General features: G+C 53.7%; 1 protein-coding gene across 1 annotated transcript; it reads left to right on the top strand.

Annotated features, from left to right (window-relative positions):
• Window positions 1-3,260: 3,260 nt before the first annotated feature.
• On the top strand, window positions 3,261-9,459 carry CDCP2 (CUB domain containing protein 2). The gene is made up of 5 exons (XM_030494018.2): window positions 3,261-3,650; window positions 3,762-4,106; window positions 4,588-4,941; window positions 7,460-7,638; window positions 7,831-9,459. Exons 1-5 carry the CDS (start codon window positions 3,275-3,277, stop codon window positions 8,143-8,145), a joined length of 1,569 nt encoding a protein of 522 aa, XP_030349878.1. The 5' UTR covers window positions 3,261-3,274; the 3' UTR covers window positions 8,146-9,459.
• The last annotated feature ends 7,852 nt before the right edge of the window (window positions 9,460-17,311 follow it).

Genomic DNA, 17,311 nt, shown 5'->3' with positions numbered 1-17,311 from the left:
GCCAGACATCTCCCGCCTCTGTGCTGCAGGCTCTGGCCCCACGTGTGTCACAAGGCACAGGGACAGACCTCCTCTCCAAGCCAGTTAGGGAAACTGCTAATTAAGCCCCGCAGCATCCCTGGAAGGTTGACACCAGCATCACAGCAGTCTCCTAGAGCCTGCAGTGGAGCAGGAGCTATGGCCAGTGCCCAGGGGCAGGGAGGGCTGCCTTGCATCTCCTTGTTTGAATGTGCTCTTACTCCTGGTGCTGGTGGGGTGACACAGTGCCCAGCACGCCAGGACAGACACCCCGATGTCCCCCACCTCACCTAGGCTCAGGATGGAGGGCTCCTGGCTGGGATGCCTCAAAACCAGGGAGGCCGGGGAGTCGGGAGAGAGCCTGTACAAATATTATTGTTATTATTGCCCATAAATATACTGAGGCACTTAACGACCTTGGCATGGAGCATTTCCTGGGGATTCATGACCAGTTGGCGTTAATGGTCCTTAGCACCACCTCGGGCTGTCAGCTACTCCCAGCCCATCATTAATCCACAGGAAATGTCTCGGGCATCGATCCTCATTGCTTAATTAATAAACGCAACTTGTCTCCCCGCCTGAGATTTAGAGATAGGTGCTGCTTCTTCCCCTGCTGCTTTGAAGGTGACTTCTTTAGCACAGGTCCCTCACACCGGGAGGCCCTCGTGGGTTTTGTTTCCTGGCATTCATCTGGGTGTGGGATATGGCAGCAGGAAAGTCTTTTCCCTCGTGGGCAGGTGGGAAGAAACTGAACTGCTGCTGGGTTTGGGGTTTTCCAGTTAACGTGGCACATCTTTCCCACCGAACACAAAGGTTTGAGTACCTTCAGCAGGGTGCATCCGAGAGGCTGAGCGTGAGCCGGCATGGAAGAACCTGGTAATTCTCCAAGGCCGTAGCAGGTTCTATAATAATCGATGTTTTTTGCCCATGAGTCACAATTCATCTCTAATGTTCCTCAGGGGAGGTGGGATTTGCTATCTTTAGTGCTCACGACTGCCGCTTTCCCGGGCTGAGCATCCCGCTGAGCCTGGACTCTTGCTGCAGGGATGCTGACCTGGCAGCTGGCGTGGAGACGTGGCTGTGTTTAAATCCCGTTCCCTGTTTCTCCAGCATTTACCACCCGCTGGCTTTGTGCAGTGGGTGCCATAGCATAAATCATGTTAATTCCTGAGGTGCTTTTCCGTGGCAAGTCTGAAATTCCCATTTTGGTTCACTGGCTTGACCGGTGAACTAAATTATCTTCATAGCCCCTTAAGGGCATATTGTCAGCCCAGACTTATTGCCGTTATATACCATATCTGAAACATTAATATCTCTTCTAAATATAGTGTATTGACAAGGTATCTGGTATAGTGTAAATCCTTGGGACATTTGATCCAGATCATTAAAACTGAGTGAAGGAAGGGAGGAATAGATCAAGTTGCCTTGCCGCTCTTAATTCAAACAAGCGATGAATTATTCATTCCATTATTAATTCTACAGTCCTCCTGCTTTTTTATTTAGTTATTTATTTATTTCCCTCCCAGATAGACAGCTCCAAAAGGATGCTCGGGTGCTGCTGAGGGGAGATTTACCTGCTGGAGGATGGGGTGCATGGGGGCAGGCTGCCTGGCAGCGTTGGCTGTGCTGTGTGGGGCTCTCGGGGATGCGCCAGGCAGAGGTAAGAGCCCAATCCCAGCTTCTATTGGGAACCCAGGCACTGCACGGGCATCCGTGGTACCTGGGGAGGAGAAGGCTGCTTGTGGGTGCTGCAGTGGCTCTGGGTGTGAGTGGGTCCCAGGGAGAGGGGCTCGCTTCCCTCAGCTTGGCCTGGAGAAAGGAGCTGGGACCTGCAGTCACCATGTGTGATGGCAAGTGTGGGGCACTGCTCCGTGCTTGGTTTTCTGCTTCACACTTGTTTTACTGATGATTTCAGGTAGGGTTGTCCTTTCGTGGTGCACAGGTGCTTTGCTGAAGGGTTTCTGAACTTCTGGGGTTGCATATACCTGTATAAGTATAGAATCACACGCTGGTTTGGGTTGGAAGTAACCTTAAAGCTCACCCAGTTCTGCCCCCCTGCCACAGGCAGGGACACCTTCCACTAGAGCAGGTTGCTCCAAGCCCCTGTGTCCAACCTGGCCTTGAACACTGCCAGGGATGGGGCAGCCACAGCTTCTCTGGGCACCCTGTGCCAGCGCCTCAGCACCCTCACAGGGAAGAACTTCTGCCTAAGATCTGAGCTAAATCTCCCTTCTCTCAGCTTAAAGCTATTCCCCCTTGCCCTATCACTACATGCCCTTATAACACAGATGTATATATATATACATGAATGTATGTATGTTGTGTATGTTGCTGTACTCTCGCCTTGCCCGGATAAACCACCCCTGGGACGCAGGACAGGGTTATTTCAATAACATTATTCCTTTAGTACCAGCCCTCTATGACTTTATTGCCTATCCCCAGTAATTAGCAAGATGATTTTAGATCTGGCCAGCTTTGCTGCTTGTGGAAACACCCCCCCCTTACCCATTTACCATGGTGCTACATCCCAGGCATCCGCAGGACCTCCTTGCTGGCAGGTCACTGCACAGCAGGCGTGATGAAAAGCAATGCACACTGCCTCACTATTGATTTGCAATATACTTGGCCCAGATTGATGGCAGCGAGCGCCCAGCCTTGCTTGGGAACCTGCGCATGTCTCCTGAGGGCTATGCAGGGTCTGCATCCCTCACAGACATGATGTATGTGCCTGCGATAGCAGCATCTTCACCTCAACCCTAATCAGACCCAGGGGCAGGTGGAAGCCATCCCCTCCCTGCCTTATTTTATAATAACCATGTCTCAGGATAAAGATTTCATTATTAAATCGATCCCTCCATGCATAACTCATTGTTGAGCGCATCGAGCCCTTCACCCCTATTCCTTCCAGCTTGAATTCATTGATACTGCCATGATATGGAGGGAGCATCATCAGCAGGAGGCACAAAGCTGAAGAGGTGGGCAGATGGGGCACCAGCAGGCCTGGAACCACTGAGCCTTTAAAACTCACTCCCTACTTTCTTTTTCCCAGCACTAAATAGAGGGGATGCTGTGCTGTTGTTGGCAGGACAAGCTCAAGGGCATGGTTACGTGGAGGGATGAAAGGTGATGGGGGGACACATGGGAGAAGGGAGAAGGGGTGGCCGAGCCCAGTGGAGGTCTGCAGGGTGCTGGTGGTGGGATGGAGCCAGTGCTGTGCACCCCATCTCCATTCTTTCAGGCTTCCCCTGGAAAGGGGATGTCACATCCACCTCTGTGTCCTCCAGGCATCAAATGTGGGGGGGTGCTTTCGGCACCCTCTGGCAACTTCTCTAGCCCCAACTTCCCAGGACTGTACCCCTATGAGACGGAATGCACGTGGCTGATCGTGGTGGCCGAGGGCTCCTCCGTCCTGCTCTCCTTCAGCCACTTCGAGCTGGAGTACCACGCCGCCTGCGCCTATGACTACCTCCAGGTCTACAACGGGGCTGACCGAGACCGGGGCAACCTCCTGGGCACCTTCTGTGGCCACAGCCGCCCGCCACCCTTCTCCTCCGCATGGCACGTCATGGCTGTTGTCTTCCGCTCCGACCGCCACGTGGCCAAGCGCGGCTTCTCCGCTGCCTACCGGAAAGGTATAGGGAAGGGATGGAGGTGGCACAGCATCCATCTCCTGGATGGTCTTGAATGGTCCGTCTCTCTGGATGGTCCTCCCCATCATCCTCATCATCTGTGTCTCCCCGCAGATGCCTGTGGTGGGCAGCTGACAGGGCTGTCTGGGGAGATCACCAGCCCTCGCTACCCCGAAAGCTACCCCAATGATGCCGAGTGCCGCTGGAGCATCGGGGCACCTGATGGTGGAACACCCCTCACCCTGGTGTTCGTGGACTTCCAGGTGGAGGGGGGACAGGGCTGTGGCTTTGACTACGTGGCTGTTTTTGATGGCCCCACCGCTGCTGCCCCCGGCCTGGGACGTTACTGCGGCAGCGCCCGCCCGCCCCGCACCGTGTCCTCCACCCCGCACCTCCTCGTCCTCTTCAAGTCGGACTTCAACATCGGCGGCAGGGGCTTCAAGGCCCATTTCTATTCAGGTGGGGGGGGCTTGGGGCAGTGGGGCAGTGGGAAGGTGTAGGGATGGGTCCCTGGCGTGGTGGTGCTGATGCTCTACCTCCCATGGCAGCAAGGGATGACAGTGGAGGGGAGCCCTTTGGGGAGAGCTCATGAGACGATGGTGTGAAGTGTAAACCATGCAGTGCAAATGGCACTGTTGTGGCTATCCCAGGCCCCGAGTTGTATTTTTCTTGAGCAAGAGCCACCCTTCTCCTTTGCTCATGCCATTCCCTGGGCATGTGAGTTTTCAACATCTGCTCTTGTAGGACTTTGGCCACCTTGGGCATTGCCATCACCTCTAACTGATGGGTGTCCTTCGGCCAAACGCAAGGCTGGGAAGCAGTGAGGTAAAGGGCAGAGCGTCCTTTAGCAATGAAGTGATCGCTCATCTGCCAGCTCATTCACACCAAAGGGGCTTCAGGTTTGCTTTCACATTTTCCTTTCGCCTTTCTCCCTGAGCAGGTGAGTGCCAGGAGGTGTTCACTGCCATCAAAGGGAACTTCTCCAGCCCTCGGTACCCCAACTTCTACCCCAACAACCTCCAGTGCCAGTGGAGCATCCAGCTGCCCCCAGGCTACCGAGTCAGGATCTTCTTCTTGGACATGGACCTGGAGGGCCGGAGCAGCCTGACGGGTGGCTGTGACTACGACCATGTGGCTGCCTTTGATGGTGGTGCTGAGAACGGGTCCCTGCTGGGGCAGTGGTGCGGGCAGGACAGCCCGGCACCCATCACCTCCCGCAGCAACTGGGTGCTGCTGATGCTCCACACTGACCGCAACACAGCCAAGAGGGGCTTCTCCATCGCTTATGTGGGAGGTAAGGTCTGACCTGAGTGGTCTTAATGCTTGATTTCCATTGGGATAAGCCCGAGACTGTAATTTCCATGAGGATTGTGCAGTGAAAACATCCGTCTGCAGGAGTAGAGCACCTGGCTTTTTAGGAATGGGGTGGAGAAGATGCGGTGGGTGAGCTCCAGCTCTTGCAGAGTGTCTCGCACATGCTCCGCATCATGTTTAGTATTCAGGAGATGCTTTCCAGCTTCTCCTCCCTGTGTCTCTGCTGCTGTCATGCTCCTGCTGCTCCCTCAGGGCTCGAAGCAGACAAAACCCAGGGGGATTTTAGGGGACCAAAGCCCCAGGGGAGGTGACCAGCTCCAGCAGCTCAAGCGTCACCACCCTGTTCCTGCTCCCCAGGATGCTCCAGCCCTGCTGGCACACGGCTGAGCAGGCAGACATAAACAACATCCTCTCCTGCAGCATCATAGGGGCAGGATCCCTGGGACACAGCGCTCCCAAATCCAGCCAGTGCTGCCTGGCATCCCCTGCCACCAGCATGGCCTGTATCCCAGCTGGTGCATCTGCAGCTGGTGGGAGGAGCAGTGTGCAACCTTCCTCATGTATTTGCCAACCTTTGCACCTCAAAAGCCAGCCAGTTCATGGTGTTTGTTGTGTTTGAAGATAATTACATCTGAGCTGACCTGTGTGTCGGGGATGATTCAGACAGGAGCAGCCTCACCGGCAGGCTGGAGCCACAACAGGGCTGCTGGACCAGTAGCACAGGAGCTGGGGGTGGTTGGCCATGGGTTTACGAGCTTTTGTCCCTCAGCACCAAAATGTTCTTCACTTCCAGTGTAGCAGAAGGGATTTGGGGGTAAGTGGCTCTAGGAATAAGAGATGGGATGGAGTTTTGCCCCAAGCCTCTGCAGCCTCTGGAGGGAGAGAGGTTGTACCAGGCATCCAGCAGGGCTTTAGTGTGCAGAGCAGGTCGGTCCCTGTCCTTGTGCTGCTTATGTCTTACTGGTTTACAGCAGTGTGCAGGGAGAGAAACTTTGGCCTCACTGTGTCTGGTCATGGAGAAACCCCATTCCCAATGGAGGAGCTTGCAGATAGATGGGATGCTGAAGAGCAGGGGGAAGCCCCACCATGGAGAGCAATGTGACTTCTCCCAACTGCCCAAGGCTCCTGCCTCTCTCCCTTTGCCCTTGGTGGCAAAGGGACACCTCAACCTCCATATCCACATCCACAGCCCTTCAGCCACGCAGATTATCTTCCTTTCAGCCTCCACATCCACAGCTCTTCAGCCATGTAGATGTTTTCCTTTTGGCCTCCACATCCACAGCTCTTCAGTTGTGCAGATGTTTTCCTTTTGGGCCCACAGAAGGGCATGACTTGGGCTGGGCATGTGTGATTTATGGCCATTTGAATGAAAGCCTTCATGCCAGGAGAGAGGATCCATTTTCTCCTCCTCTTGATCTAATGCACTTATAGTTATTTGGTAAATCTTCTAATGGTTTTATAATGCACTAAGTGAAGCAAAGTGACACTATTTTTTTCGTATTGATTTTATTGTGTCTTATTTATCGCTTATTCAGAGGGAGCTGGAATAATTCAATAATTCATACTGCCCAAGTGGTTGGTTGAAGCTGAGCAAGGATTAACTTTAAAGAGGGGCCATTTTTCCTCCCTGCTTCTTTCCCTGTGCGGGTGCTTTCTGTATCCAGAGGGGCCAGAGCGAGCGTGATGGAGAGGGGCTGGGCTCCCCATTGCCTTGCTCTTCATCTCAGCATCCAGAGCAGCTCAACAGCAGCTCACTCCATGCACTGTTCACCAGCTCCCCATCAAAATAACATCCTGGGGGCAGTGGAAGGTTGATGAGGGACAGAAACTGGGTTGGGATGGATGACCTGGGGCTGGGGACCTGCCTCACCCTTCCCCAGGGACCATATGGCAGCCACACAGCTGCATTGCTGTGGGGTGGGCAGGCGTGGGGTTCCCCCAAGATGCATGTCCTCAATTTCATCACTGGAAGAGTGTCTCCTGCAGTGGAAGGAGGATGAGGTTCAAGGGGTCTCTGAGGCAGAAAGCACAGCAGTAACTGAGGAGCCAACTGTGTCTGACTTCAGCATGGGACAGGGCTAAAATCCTGATATTGCTTTCTGCATTTTGAGTGTAGCTCCTTTTTTCCTGAAAACTCATGGAATCGTAGAATCATGTAATAGTTCAGGTTGGAAAGGACCTTAAGATCATCTACTTCCAGCCCCCTGCCATGGGCGGGGACACCTCACACTAGACCAGGTTGCTCCAAGCCCCTGTGTCCAACCTGGCCTTGAACACTGCCAGGGATGGGTCATTTACCACTTCTTTGGGCAACCCATCCCAAACTCACCGTGTGAATCCTACATGCAATGCCGGTGACTGTGAGATGCGTGGCAAACTCATGAGGCCAACGTCCCTGCTCTCCTGCTTCTGTTGGTTGCCTGCTTTATGTGTGATGGGGACAGCGAGCTTTGAAAACTTCTGGACCTTCACATGTACCTTGTTTTGTGTCCCAACAGTTGTGCCCATGAACGTCAGCTGCACCCGGACAGACTTCCACATCCAGATCCCTGTGCAGTCCCTGGCCCAGCTGGAGAGGAACAGGATTTATTTGGGGACCCCGTCCTGTGCAGCCCAGGTGGTTGGCGGGAACTTCAAAATACACACCAGGTTCGATACCTGTGGTGCTGAATCCCAGGTAAGCGATTGGCAAACCTTCCTTTAAAGCAAGCTGAGTAGATGGTTAGCCCCATGCTGGTCACACCGGCTGCAGAGGGGCATTCCCTCCCATCTTCCCAGTAGATACTGGTCTGGTTTGTGGCCATCGCATCAAACCCCTGTGAAAATGAGCTGCACAAAGCCCTGATGAGACATGACCCTTGTGTTGCAGAAACGCAACAACACGTCTGTCATCATCAGCACCCTCTACATCGACTTTTCAGCAGGCGACCAGGAGGACATCCACCAGTACGAGGTGCAGTGTGAGCCCAAGAGGAAGGAAGCCTCGGTCACCCTCATCGCTGGCCCCGACCCATCCAGGCTCAGCCAGCCAGAAGACCTGGTGGATGCCCAGCAGCGGGAGGGGGAAGCGATGGACACCCGTGAAATCAAGAGCCAGGACACCAGTGACATCGTCTTCATCAGCATCTGCATCCTGGCCGGGCTCCTCATGGTCATCGCGGTGGTGGGGCTGGTGCTTCTGTAGGAGGCTGCTCCACACATCTCCAGGGCAATCCCAGCCCTACCCAGGGTGGAAATGCACCCCTTCACCCCAGGCTGAGCACTAACACAGCTGCTCAAATACAAACACAGCTCCCAGGCTCTGAATGAGCCTGAACCCAACCTCCACCTCCCCACAGTGCTGGAATAATCCAGGCAATAAGCAGCCGTTTCGCTTCCCAATTTGTTTTCCTCTGTCTCAATCTGTCCATTTGGCTCGGGAATGCAATTCTTGCACTTCCTAACTCTTCCCGCACCTGCTTCAGTTCATTTTCCCTCTGGTGCTGCTGCTGCTTTCGGGAAGGTAACGTTCTTTGCTGATGGCTGCAAGTCATCCTGTCAGTTATTTCTAGCTGAACTCTTGAAGGTACAAACCATCCCCAAATGCAGTGATATTCCCAGCAAATATTATCCATGCTCCCACCCATGCTCAGGGGGGTACCGTGGTATCTCCACTTGGCACATACAGATGCAGCTCATGGAGATGCTCCCAGGCGGTGTTTCTGGATGTCTGGATGATGTGATGAGATGCATTCACCACGCCCTGGAGCTCCTTGTTTGATCTTCACATGTCATCTAACCCACTGCTTGCTCTCAGGACTCACCTGAGTGCTTCAGCCACCAGCAGCTGGAGGGAAGGAGAAGGATCTCCCTTCTGCTCTGTGTTTTCCTCCTTCCCAGCGCATCCAGGAATCCAGCACTGTGAGCTCTGTACCAGCATCACTCCTGGAGTCTGAAAAAGAGCCGTGGAGCCTGAGGAGATGCTGGAGTATGGAGGTTTTGGTAGCCTTGTAAAGACAGCCTCAGCAGGAGGGGCTGGCTCCCCTAGGACCCCAGTGACACCAGACCTCTGCCCTTGGTCCTTACAGAGGGTGAGCTCAGCAGCCAAGAGCATGAAAACAGGAGTCCTGTGTTCACTGCACCTCCAGAAGACTTGGGTTCCTCCCCAAGAGCACTGATGCTACTGAGGCTACTGCCCACCTCAACACAAAGGCAGTTCCCTTTCAGCATCACACACAGGGTGGCTGTCACAGAGCAGCCTGTGTTTGTCCTGGCATGGGTTAGAGCCAGTGTATGTCAAAGCCAGTGTGAAACCTTGCTGCAGAAGCAGGGTGAATGCGGCCCTGGAAGCCTGGCATAGGGGCCACCCACCCCAGCACTATGTAAAACACACTGTGGTGCAGGGAGAGATCTTAACAACGTCCAAAGGAGGTAATTCAAGGGCGAAAAATTGAGCTTGGGGGCAGTGGGTAATCCAGGAGCCTCTTTTTTGATAGCACTACCTCTAAATGTGAATCCATCCAAAGGAACGTGTCAGCTATTCCTGTAAAGCATTGTACAGCAACCCCCTCTTGCTGCTGGATCCAGGTCAGTCCTGTAGGTGAAAGGCTTTCCTGACTGATGTCCTGCATCCCACATCCGCTGGGACAGCTCTTTGCATCAGGACATTAGAGGAAGCAGCAGTAAAGGAAAAGGATGATGATCAAGATGATGATCTGGATCTGGTTTGCACCATTCCATGGATGCCTAAAAGGGTGTCTGGGGAGGGAAGAAGGCACAAATCCATGCATGTCTCCTAACGAGGAGCCTTTGTTGTTGGAGCCGGGGTTGATTTGGCGTTTGTTGGTGCAACACATGGGCAAACATGAGATTTCCAAGCAAAGAAAGATTTGCCAGCCCTGTTAAGCTCCATTAAGGCAACGTTTTGAGAGCGTGTTTTGTACATAGAGGGGAAACCAGGCCAGACCCCGCTGCTGCCTGCAGAGCCTTGCTGCCACTTAATTGCTGGGTATATGACTGTCAGCTTGAGATGATAGCTACAAGATTTGACAACTGGAGAAATTAAGGATATAATTAACCTTCTCAGCAGCCCGGATTTTGCTGAAACAGGTGAACACTGAGGCCACTTGTGCTGGTGGGAAGCCCACAGCACCCGGCAGCATCCAGCCCCTCACCTGCAGGATGGGCACCTCCTCACCTGGCTGGAGCCTCAACACCGTGTGATTTGCAGCAAAAAGGCTTTTCTAGGTTGGTGTTGGTGCTGTATTCAAATAAGGAGTTGGACCTGGTCACAGAGTCCAGCAGCAAAGGGGATTGCTGCTGTGCTCACCCCCAGAGGACTTCCACCTCTGGCTCCTGTTCAAAGCCACCCGAGCATTTCCCAGTGCGGATGCAGGAGCGGTGCTACGGGAGCAGCTCCGCTCCCCTCAGCCAAGGGGCTCCCCAGCATCCTCAGCCCCACAGAGCATCACCCAGAGAGGGGTTCATGGTTGGAGTGATTAATGCATCTTGAAGGCTTACAAAAGCCCTCTCCTGGCTTGTTCCTGGATGCATTCACAGCTGTATCTGTGGCTGCTACCAGCAGTGAGCCATTCAAGCCAGTCTTCCCCCTCAGAGCAAGGAAAGCCTCCCCGGCTCACCAAGCACCAGCCCTCCTTAGCCTCCAGTCATGCTCCAGTGTGTCTCAGCCTCTCATTTTCTCCACCAGGGTTTGGCATCCAGGCTCTCCCTGCCCCGCAGGATTCTGCTCACTGACATCCCCGGTTAAACTGCCTCATGCCAGATACAGAGGGCTCTCCCTTTCTGTTCCCAATTTGACACCCTGGGAAGCTGCTTCTGCAAGAAACCTGGAGGTGTCACCACCAGCACTGGCCAGCAGTCCTCTGTGCTTTCAGATAATGCCACCGAGCTTGAGGACCCCAATATGCCAGCAATATGGGGCAAAGGGGACATCATGGGGACAGAGATAACACTTGAGGCCCTGCTGTGCTCCCAGCTTGGCGGCTGGGACATGGGAGCACCACTCCTCCCCAGTTAATGCAGTTAATTTCCATCCAAAACAGCAATGGTCGAATGCCTGCAGCTTTGCAAAGCCTCCCCAGATCCCTGCACTGCTGGTGATAATCCCCTCTGGATTTCAGCCCAAACGTGTTCCCAGATGGTTTATCCCTCCCAGTGCTTGCCTCTGCGCTCCCTGCTTCCCAAATCACTCAATAGCTTCCACAGCTCTTTCATCTCCCCGTGCTGGGGTGTTCCCTTCCCCAGCACCCCTTTCCCACGGGCTACAAGCAGCACAGGAGCATGGTGCTGCTGGCTGAGACTTGATCCCAGAGAGTGACAGTCCCAGCATCCCACATTGGTGCACAGAAGGACCTGGCAGTGCCAATGGCACATCCCCATCCCTGTCCCTGTCACAGCCGGGACAAAAGCTCCTTGCAGCCATCACCCTCCTGGCCTCAGGTGACATTTCTCCATCAATGGTGCTCTGTGCACAGGGTGACAGGGCCACCCAGCATGGAGCAGGAATCAGGGAGGCACCAGCTTATTTGTCACTGCAGTAAGCAATGTGATGCAAAACAACAGGAGCTGCAGAGAGAGCTAATGGAAAGGGGCCAGGAGGAGGAAGGAGAGGCATAACCAGGGGCTGGAGCTACTCTGGCCTTGGAAATTAATCTTAATAAGAAATCTGTGTTCATCTGATCCCTTCCATGCAACCAAAGCTCCCCAGAAAGGGATCAAGGGACACCTCTGTGCCCTGGAGGGTTTCCCTGCCATGTGCTGCTGCTGAGTGTGGCCATGGCATGGAGCAGAGTGGCACCCATAGCACCCCTCCTTCAGCAAGCACATCCATCCTCATCCCTGCAGATGAAGACCCCAGCATGGGAGGTTGCATCAGGACAGCCAGGAGAGGAGAAGATCCCTGTGAGTGGGTACAAAGACCAGCACTGCTCTGGTCATTCCGTGAAACAAACCCTTTTTCTCATGTAAAAGCCGCTCAGATGAGCTGCAAACAGGTATCGGGAACCCATTGCCAGTGCTCCCTCCCTCCGCCATAGTCCCCCTGCATCGGGCCTCAGTTTCCCTCCTCAGCTTTGCCCAGTGCTTCCTGAGCAGGCAGGGAGAGGAGCAGGCATAGGCAGCATTCCTGGTACTCATCTGATTATTTATTTAGAGCCTGATGATTTGATTGCTGGGCTGAATGCAGCCACCCCATTTCCTGGCTATGCTTATGGATGTGGAGTGGCGTCTCTCCGGAGCAGACAAAGGCTGTGCTGTTGTGCGGGAGGGAGAGCCTCCCTTATCTCTCTGCAAACGTCTGCATGCGAATCTGGTGAGGAACTGTTGGTGAAAATCATAGATCATAGAAAACAGGACTGGAAAAGCCCCCAGGAGATCGGTTGGTTTATTCCTTTTCCTCCCTGGGGAATCGCTCCTACCGGAGAGAAGCTGGGCTAAAATATCCTACAAATCCCAGCCGTGCTCTCCGTGTTTTCTCTATTCACCAGGAAGGTTTTCCTATGTGTCACGCTGGTAGGATGTGCTGAAGGGGGATGTGCTTTTGTGCTGCTGCATTGGACAAGTGCAACGATGGTGGAAGTGCCCCAGTGGGCACTGGTGCTGGCACAAGACTCTGCTCCCCCTGCCCAGAGGCACGGGGCCAGCCCTGGGATGCTGAGTGGGCTGGGGCACCCCACTGGGGCTCCCAGCAAGCCCCTGGTGCCATGATCTGCAACACGAGGGTCTGGCAGCCTTGGGAAATGCCACTGCACCCAGAGCAAGCCCATTGAGGTGCAGGCTCAGGTGCATCATGCTGTGATGGCTGTGAGGAGCACCAGGGTGCAGGCTCTGCTGAGGGTGCAAACTCAACACAGCTGAACCCAGTCTTGCTCTGAGTGTCTCTGATGCCCCAAAGCTGTGTGCAGGCAGGGTGGTGTGGGGTGGAAGGCATGTAGATGTGGTGCAGCAGGGTGCTGGGTTGCCTGAGCTGGTATTATTGCTCCCCAGTCCCTTGGCTCCATCTGTTGTGAGGAAGGCAGGAGGCTGAGCAGCACTGCAGCAGGGTGAGCTCTGGGGGTTGCTATGGGCTGGGTGACACATTGGTGGGTGTTGTGGAGCCCCTGGGTTCTGGTCCTGCTCCTGCAAGGGCTACAAGCCCATCTGTTTGAGGGGCTTCCTCTTTCCAAAGCAGTGACAGGTAGCTTGGGCCCCTCTCCTTCCAGGAATGCTTTATAGACCCCAGGTTTCCATGCTTGGAAAAAACAAAGGATGTCGTGATGCTTTCTTAAGCAGAAGCATTGCACGCTCTGTTCACTTGAGATTTATGTGCCCCAAGGGGCACAGTGAGGTTCTGCTGACTCGTGTCTTTCTCTTAAATGAAAATAAAATGGCCAGTGTGTTACCTTGGTGGCTGCAGTAAGAAGCAGCTTCCTGAGCATGAGCTGAGTGCTCACCCCTCACCAGGCAAATACCCTTTGGTGGTTTATTCTATGTAATGCTCAGTGAAGTTTTCTGTGGTGATGCCAGTGGTGCACAGGGGTGGGAAGGGGAGCCTCTTGCAGTGAACCTTCAAGACATAGGTGGTGTCTGGCCTCATGTTGTAAATGTAGTGGCTGGTCTGCTCCCCCATGGCAGAGAAAGAGGAGGGGAGATGTATTTAAATGGCTCTCGCAGCTCTCTTCCAGTGATTTCTCCCCTCTCCCCCCATATTCCTCTGCTCTGAGGGTTATTTATGTATTTTCAGTTTTTATAATTGGGTCCCATAGTCTGGGACTGGGATGCAGAGAACTGGCAGCTTGTGACACCCAGGTAGCTCAACCTCGTGTCCCCGAGCAGTGCTGGTGGCATACAGTATTGCATACCCTCTGTGAGCATGAATCCTGCTGCTTGGGTGAACAGTTTGGGGTTTTATCCTTCTTCCCAAGCATATCCCATGGCTGGGAGCATGCCCTGGGGTCCTCATCCTCCCTGAAATCCCCCAGCTCCAAAAGCAGTGGTGTGAAGAGCTGGAGAGCAGCTGATCGTGAGCAGCTTGCAAGCTCCTTATTCCCCATGTGGGGTACGTGCTCTGGACACCAAGTTGGTACCATCAGCAGCCCTGGATTGAGTGTTCCCCTTGGCAGCACTGCCCAGCCAGCCCAATTCCCATGTTGGGGATGACCTAGCTGGGAAGACCCACTCCAATCCTGTGTTAGCTTTTTACCTTATTCTTCTGCTTGCCCCAGGAATGCCAGGAATGAGGTCTGAGGCTGGCTGGGCTCCCCTAATCCATTCTTCCAGTTCAGACCTGCATCCTCTCCTCAAATAGGCCTTTACAGTTAATTTAATAGCGACTGGACCTGGGGCGAAGGCGAGGGTGGTTTGTGGGCTTGCAGCAGGTTTGCTGCTCATTGGGGTGGTTTTCTCAGGGGGTTGGTGTTTAAAGCCAGAAGTCTCCCAGTACTTTTGCCACCGAGCAGGTCATGGCTCTGCAGGACCTCGGCATGGACAGGTTGGCCAGTATTGCATCAAGAGGTGCACCAGGAAGGACGGAGGACTTGCTGCCCGTGCACCACTGGTACCACAGCTGGAACAGCAGCTGGAAGTAGGAGGGGGTGATGCCCAGTGAGTACTGCCAGTCCCAAGTAGGTGCCCCATCCAGGCACCTTGGCTGCTCTGTTTGCGTTGAACAGAGCCTTGGGTTACATGGTCTAGTGGAAGGTGTCCCTGCCCGTGGTAGGGGTTGGAACTGGGTGAGCTTTAAGGTCACTTCCAACCCAAACCATTCTGTGATTCTATGAAACAAAACTGCAGGGTCAGCATCAGCTGTGGGCAGCAAGGGGCTGCTCAGCAGCTTCTCCTGGTGATGGATGAAGGAGAGGGGTTTGTGTTGGGGGGAGGTCCCCCATCCAGCCCACACTGTTGGGCACCACTGGCTTCAGATGCCTTCTCCCCCTCTTCCCTCCCAGCACAGTGATGGACTCACCGATGTCCCCTGTGTTCACCACCATGGGACTGAAGTCCCATAACGCAAACCAGTGATAAGGGAAACAACCCTCCAACCCCTTTAGCCTCAGCCACAGGCAACCCAAAGCCTTTCTCCACAAGAGAGTGGCTAACTCTCCCTGCTCAGGTGGCAATGCCAGCCTGACACAGGGGCATCCCTGCCTTGGGGCTCCAGGTACCTGATGGAGACCCAGGCTGTGGTGGCACAGACAAGGAGGCAGAAGTCAAGCAGCCCTGCCATCTGAGGAAACATAATGGATAAAGCATATGGACAATTAAAAACACAATGGTGGTGTTTACCAGGAGTTGTTTTCCCAGCTTATTTTAATCCCTGCTTCCTGGTTGTCACAGCCCTGGGGACAGTGAGGTCCTCCCCTGCTCATGGGGGTTTTGGCATATGCAGACTGAACGGGGCATTTGCTCCCTGATGATGGATGGGAATTTACAGCTGGATTTTGAGCTTATGGTCATGCCTCTGCGGCAGGTTTTGGGGGTTGTGGATTTGACCCTGCCACCCTTCTCTGGCTGGCTCTGCAAATCACAGCCCTCTTCTTGCTCCTTCTCTGTGTCTGGGACAGAAATACAGTGTTTGCAATGTGAAAATTTCAGCTTAGGCAAAATATTGGCCACAGCAGAAATGGTTTTGGCTTTTCTTCCTTTGCCACTGGGGCTGGCTGTGCTAGAGGAACAGCGTTTGTCCATTCTAGGAGCACCCTTTATAGGGGGATAACTGCTTGCTAGGTAATAATATATAATTAGCAAGGATCATCCCATAATCTAGTCTAATTGACAGAGACCATGGATGTTGTTTAGTAGACTGCCAGCAGAAGAATTAGAGGATTGTTAACTGCAGTGTAACCCTGGCACGGGCTTCCCTTTTTTGCATCCTTTGGCATGTCAGGGTCCCTCTGTGCCTCACTTTCCCCTCCTGTGGGATGCCAGTTCATCCACCTCCTTAAAATGCTTTAAAATGCTGCAGCCATTTAGAGGAGCAAGGGAGACTCGGTGTTTCTGGTGCTGTGCCCGGGAGCAAGGGTTTGCTGGCTGTGGCTGTTTCCTTCCCTTTACCTCTTCTTCTCTGCTTCCCTCTGTCCCTCCTCTGCTCCAGCCCCCAATTGCTGCTCCATTCTATGCTCCTGCCCCTGTGGTGTGTTAACGTACCCTGGGAGGGAAGTTCCTGGAGCCTCCTTCAGATGATCAGTGCTCCAAAAGACATCTGTGGCTGGTCCTTGCCTTAACATCTCTTAATCCGAGGCCAGCCCAGCAAACCCTTCCTATTACAGGGCTGCCAGGGAAGCAAATGAGATCTAAAAGTTTGGGTTCTTTGTGCAGAAACCTTTGAAGAGCCTCTTAAAAGATGAAAACCGGTGAGCTGCTGCGCGCTCCCTTTTCCAAAGGACAGGGAGGGTCTTGCCTGCTCCCGTCTTCTTTCGCACAAGTAATTTGCAGCAGGACAAAGCTCTCCTGAGCCGTGCCTGCTGATGGGGAATGGAGCAAGCCGGTGCCTGGTGCTGCCTTAAACTTGCCTTTCAGAAGCCAGGGTCAGAAGTCAGCTCTGGCAGGGGTGAATTCTTGCTCCATCCCTCCTCGTGCTGCCCTGAGCCCACCCTGTGTTCCCTAAGCATGGGCAGAGGGAGGAGGTGGTGGTACCTCCATCTCCTTGCTGCGTGCAGCAGGTCTCCATAGGTCTGTCAGCTTTGTGTACTCTGTCACTGAAAGAACTCTGTGGGCTTAACGTGGTAGAAAAAGGAACAAAAAAAGAACCTTTCTCCAGATTGGGTGCCTCCTTCATTTAATGTTTCCCCTGTAGTAAGGGAACCAGCTATTTCAAAGGCACCGTGCCAGAGAAACCCAGCACAAGGGAGCCACCGCTCAGCCCTTTCATCTTCCTTTTTAATCTGAAAGGGTTTCCCCAGCATGAAGACAGGAGCTTGTGGAGAGTCCCTGGCTTTGTAATGTGTCTTACCAGCATCCTGTGGCTGGTCTGCACAGCACAGCAGCAACCAAGGGAAACCAGAGGGGAAAGAGCAGGACCCCTGTGAGTGGGTTTGCCACACGCAAATTGTAGCAGATGTTTTAGAGCCAGGACAGCCTTGGGAGTGATGTACTTCATAGGGTTCAGGTCCCTGTGCCCTTCCCGACACTCTGAGGGATTTCCAGAGGTCTACAGCTAGTGAATGGATCACAGCGCTGGGAATCGGCCATCCCTGGCCTCCTGCTGTATCCATGAGTCACACGGCTCCAGTCTCCCCACTGGCTGCATCGCCCAGGAGGGAAGAACTGATGAGTAGCAAACTGATTCAGTAGGTACCCTAAGGCATAAATAAACACAGTTGTGCAGGTGAGATTGCTCCAAGGGGAGTATCTGGTCTTTATAGAGTAATTAAAAA

The sequence above is a fragment of the Strigops habroptila genome, chromosome 8, assembly GCF_004027225.2.
Source record: "Strigops habroptila isolate Jane chromosome 8, bStrHab1.2.pri, whole genome shotgun sequence".
In the NCBI taxonomy this organism is placed as follows: domain Eukaryota; kingdom Metazoa; phylum Chordata; class Aves; order Psittaciformes; family Psittacidae; genus Strigops; species Strigops habroptila.
This window is presented reverse-complemented; position numbering and strand designations above follow the sequence as displayed.

What these genes read in the sequence shown, in the direction of transcription:
- CDCP2 (XM_030494018.2), top strand. Translation starts at nt 3,275, where the DNA reads ATGTCACATCCACCTCTGTGTCCTCCAGGCATCAAATGTGGGGGGGTG. An exon ending in CAAGGCCCATTTCTATTCAG is followed by an intron (nt 4,107 to 4,587) that starts GTGGGGGGGGCT and finishes CTCCCTGAGCAG; the next exon opens with GTGAGTGCCAGGAGGTGTTC. An exon ending in CTCCATCGCTTATGTGGGAG is followed by an intron (nt 4,942 to 7,459) that starts GTAAGGTCTGAC and finishes GTGTCCCAACAG; the next exon opens with TTGTGCCCATGAACGTCAGC.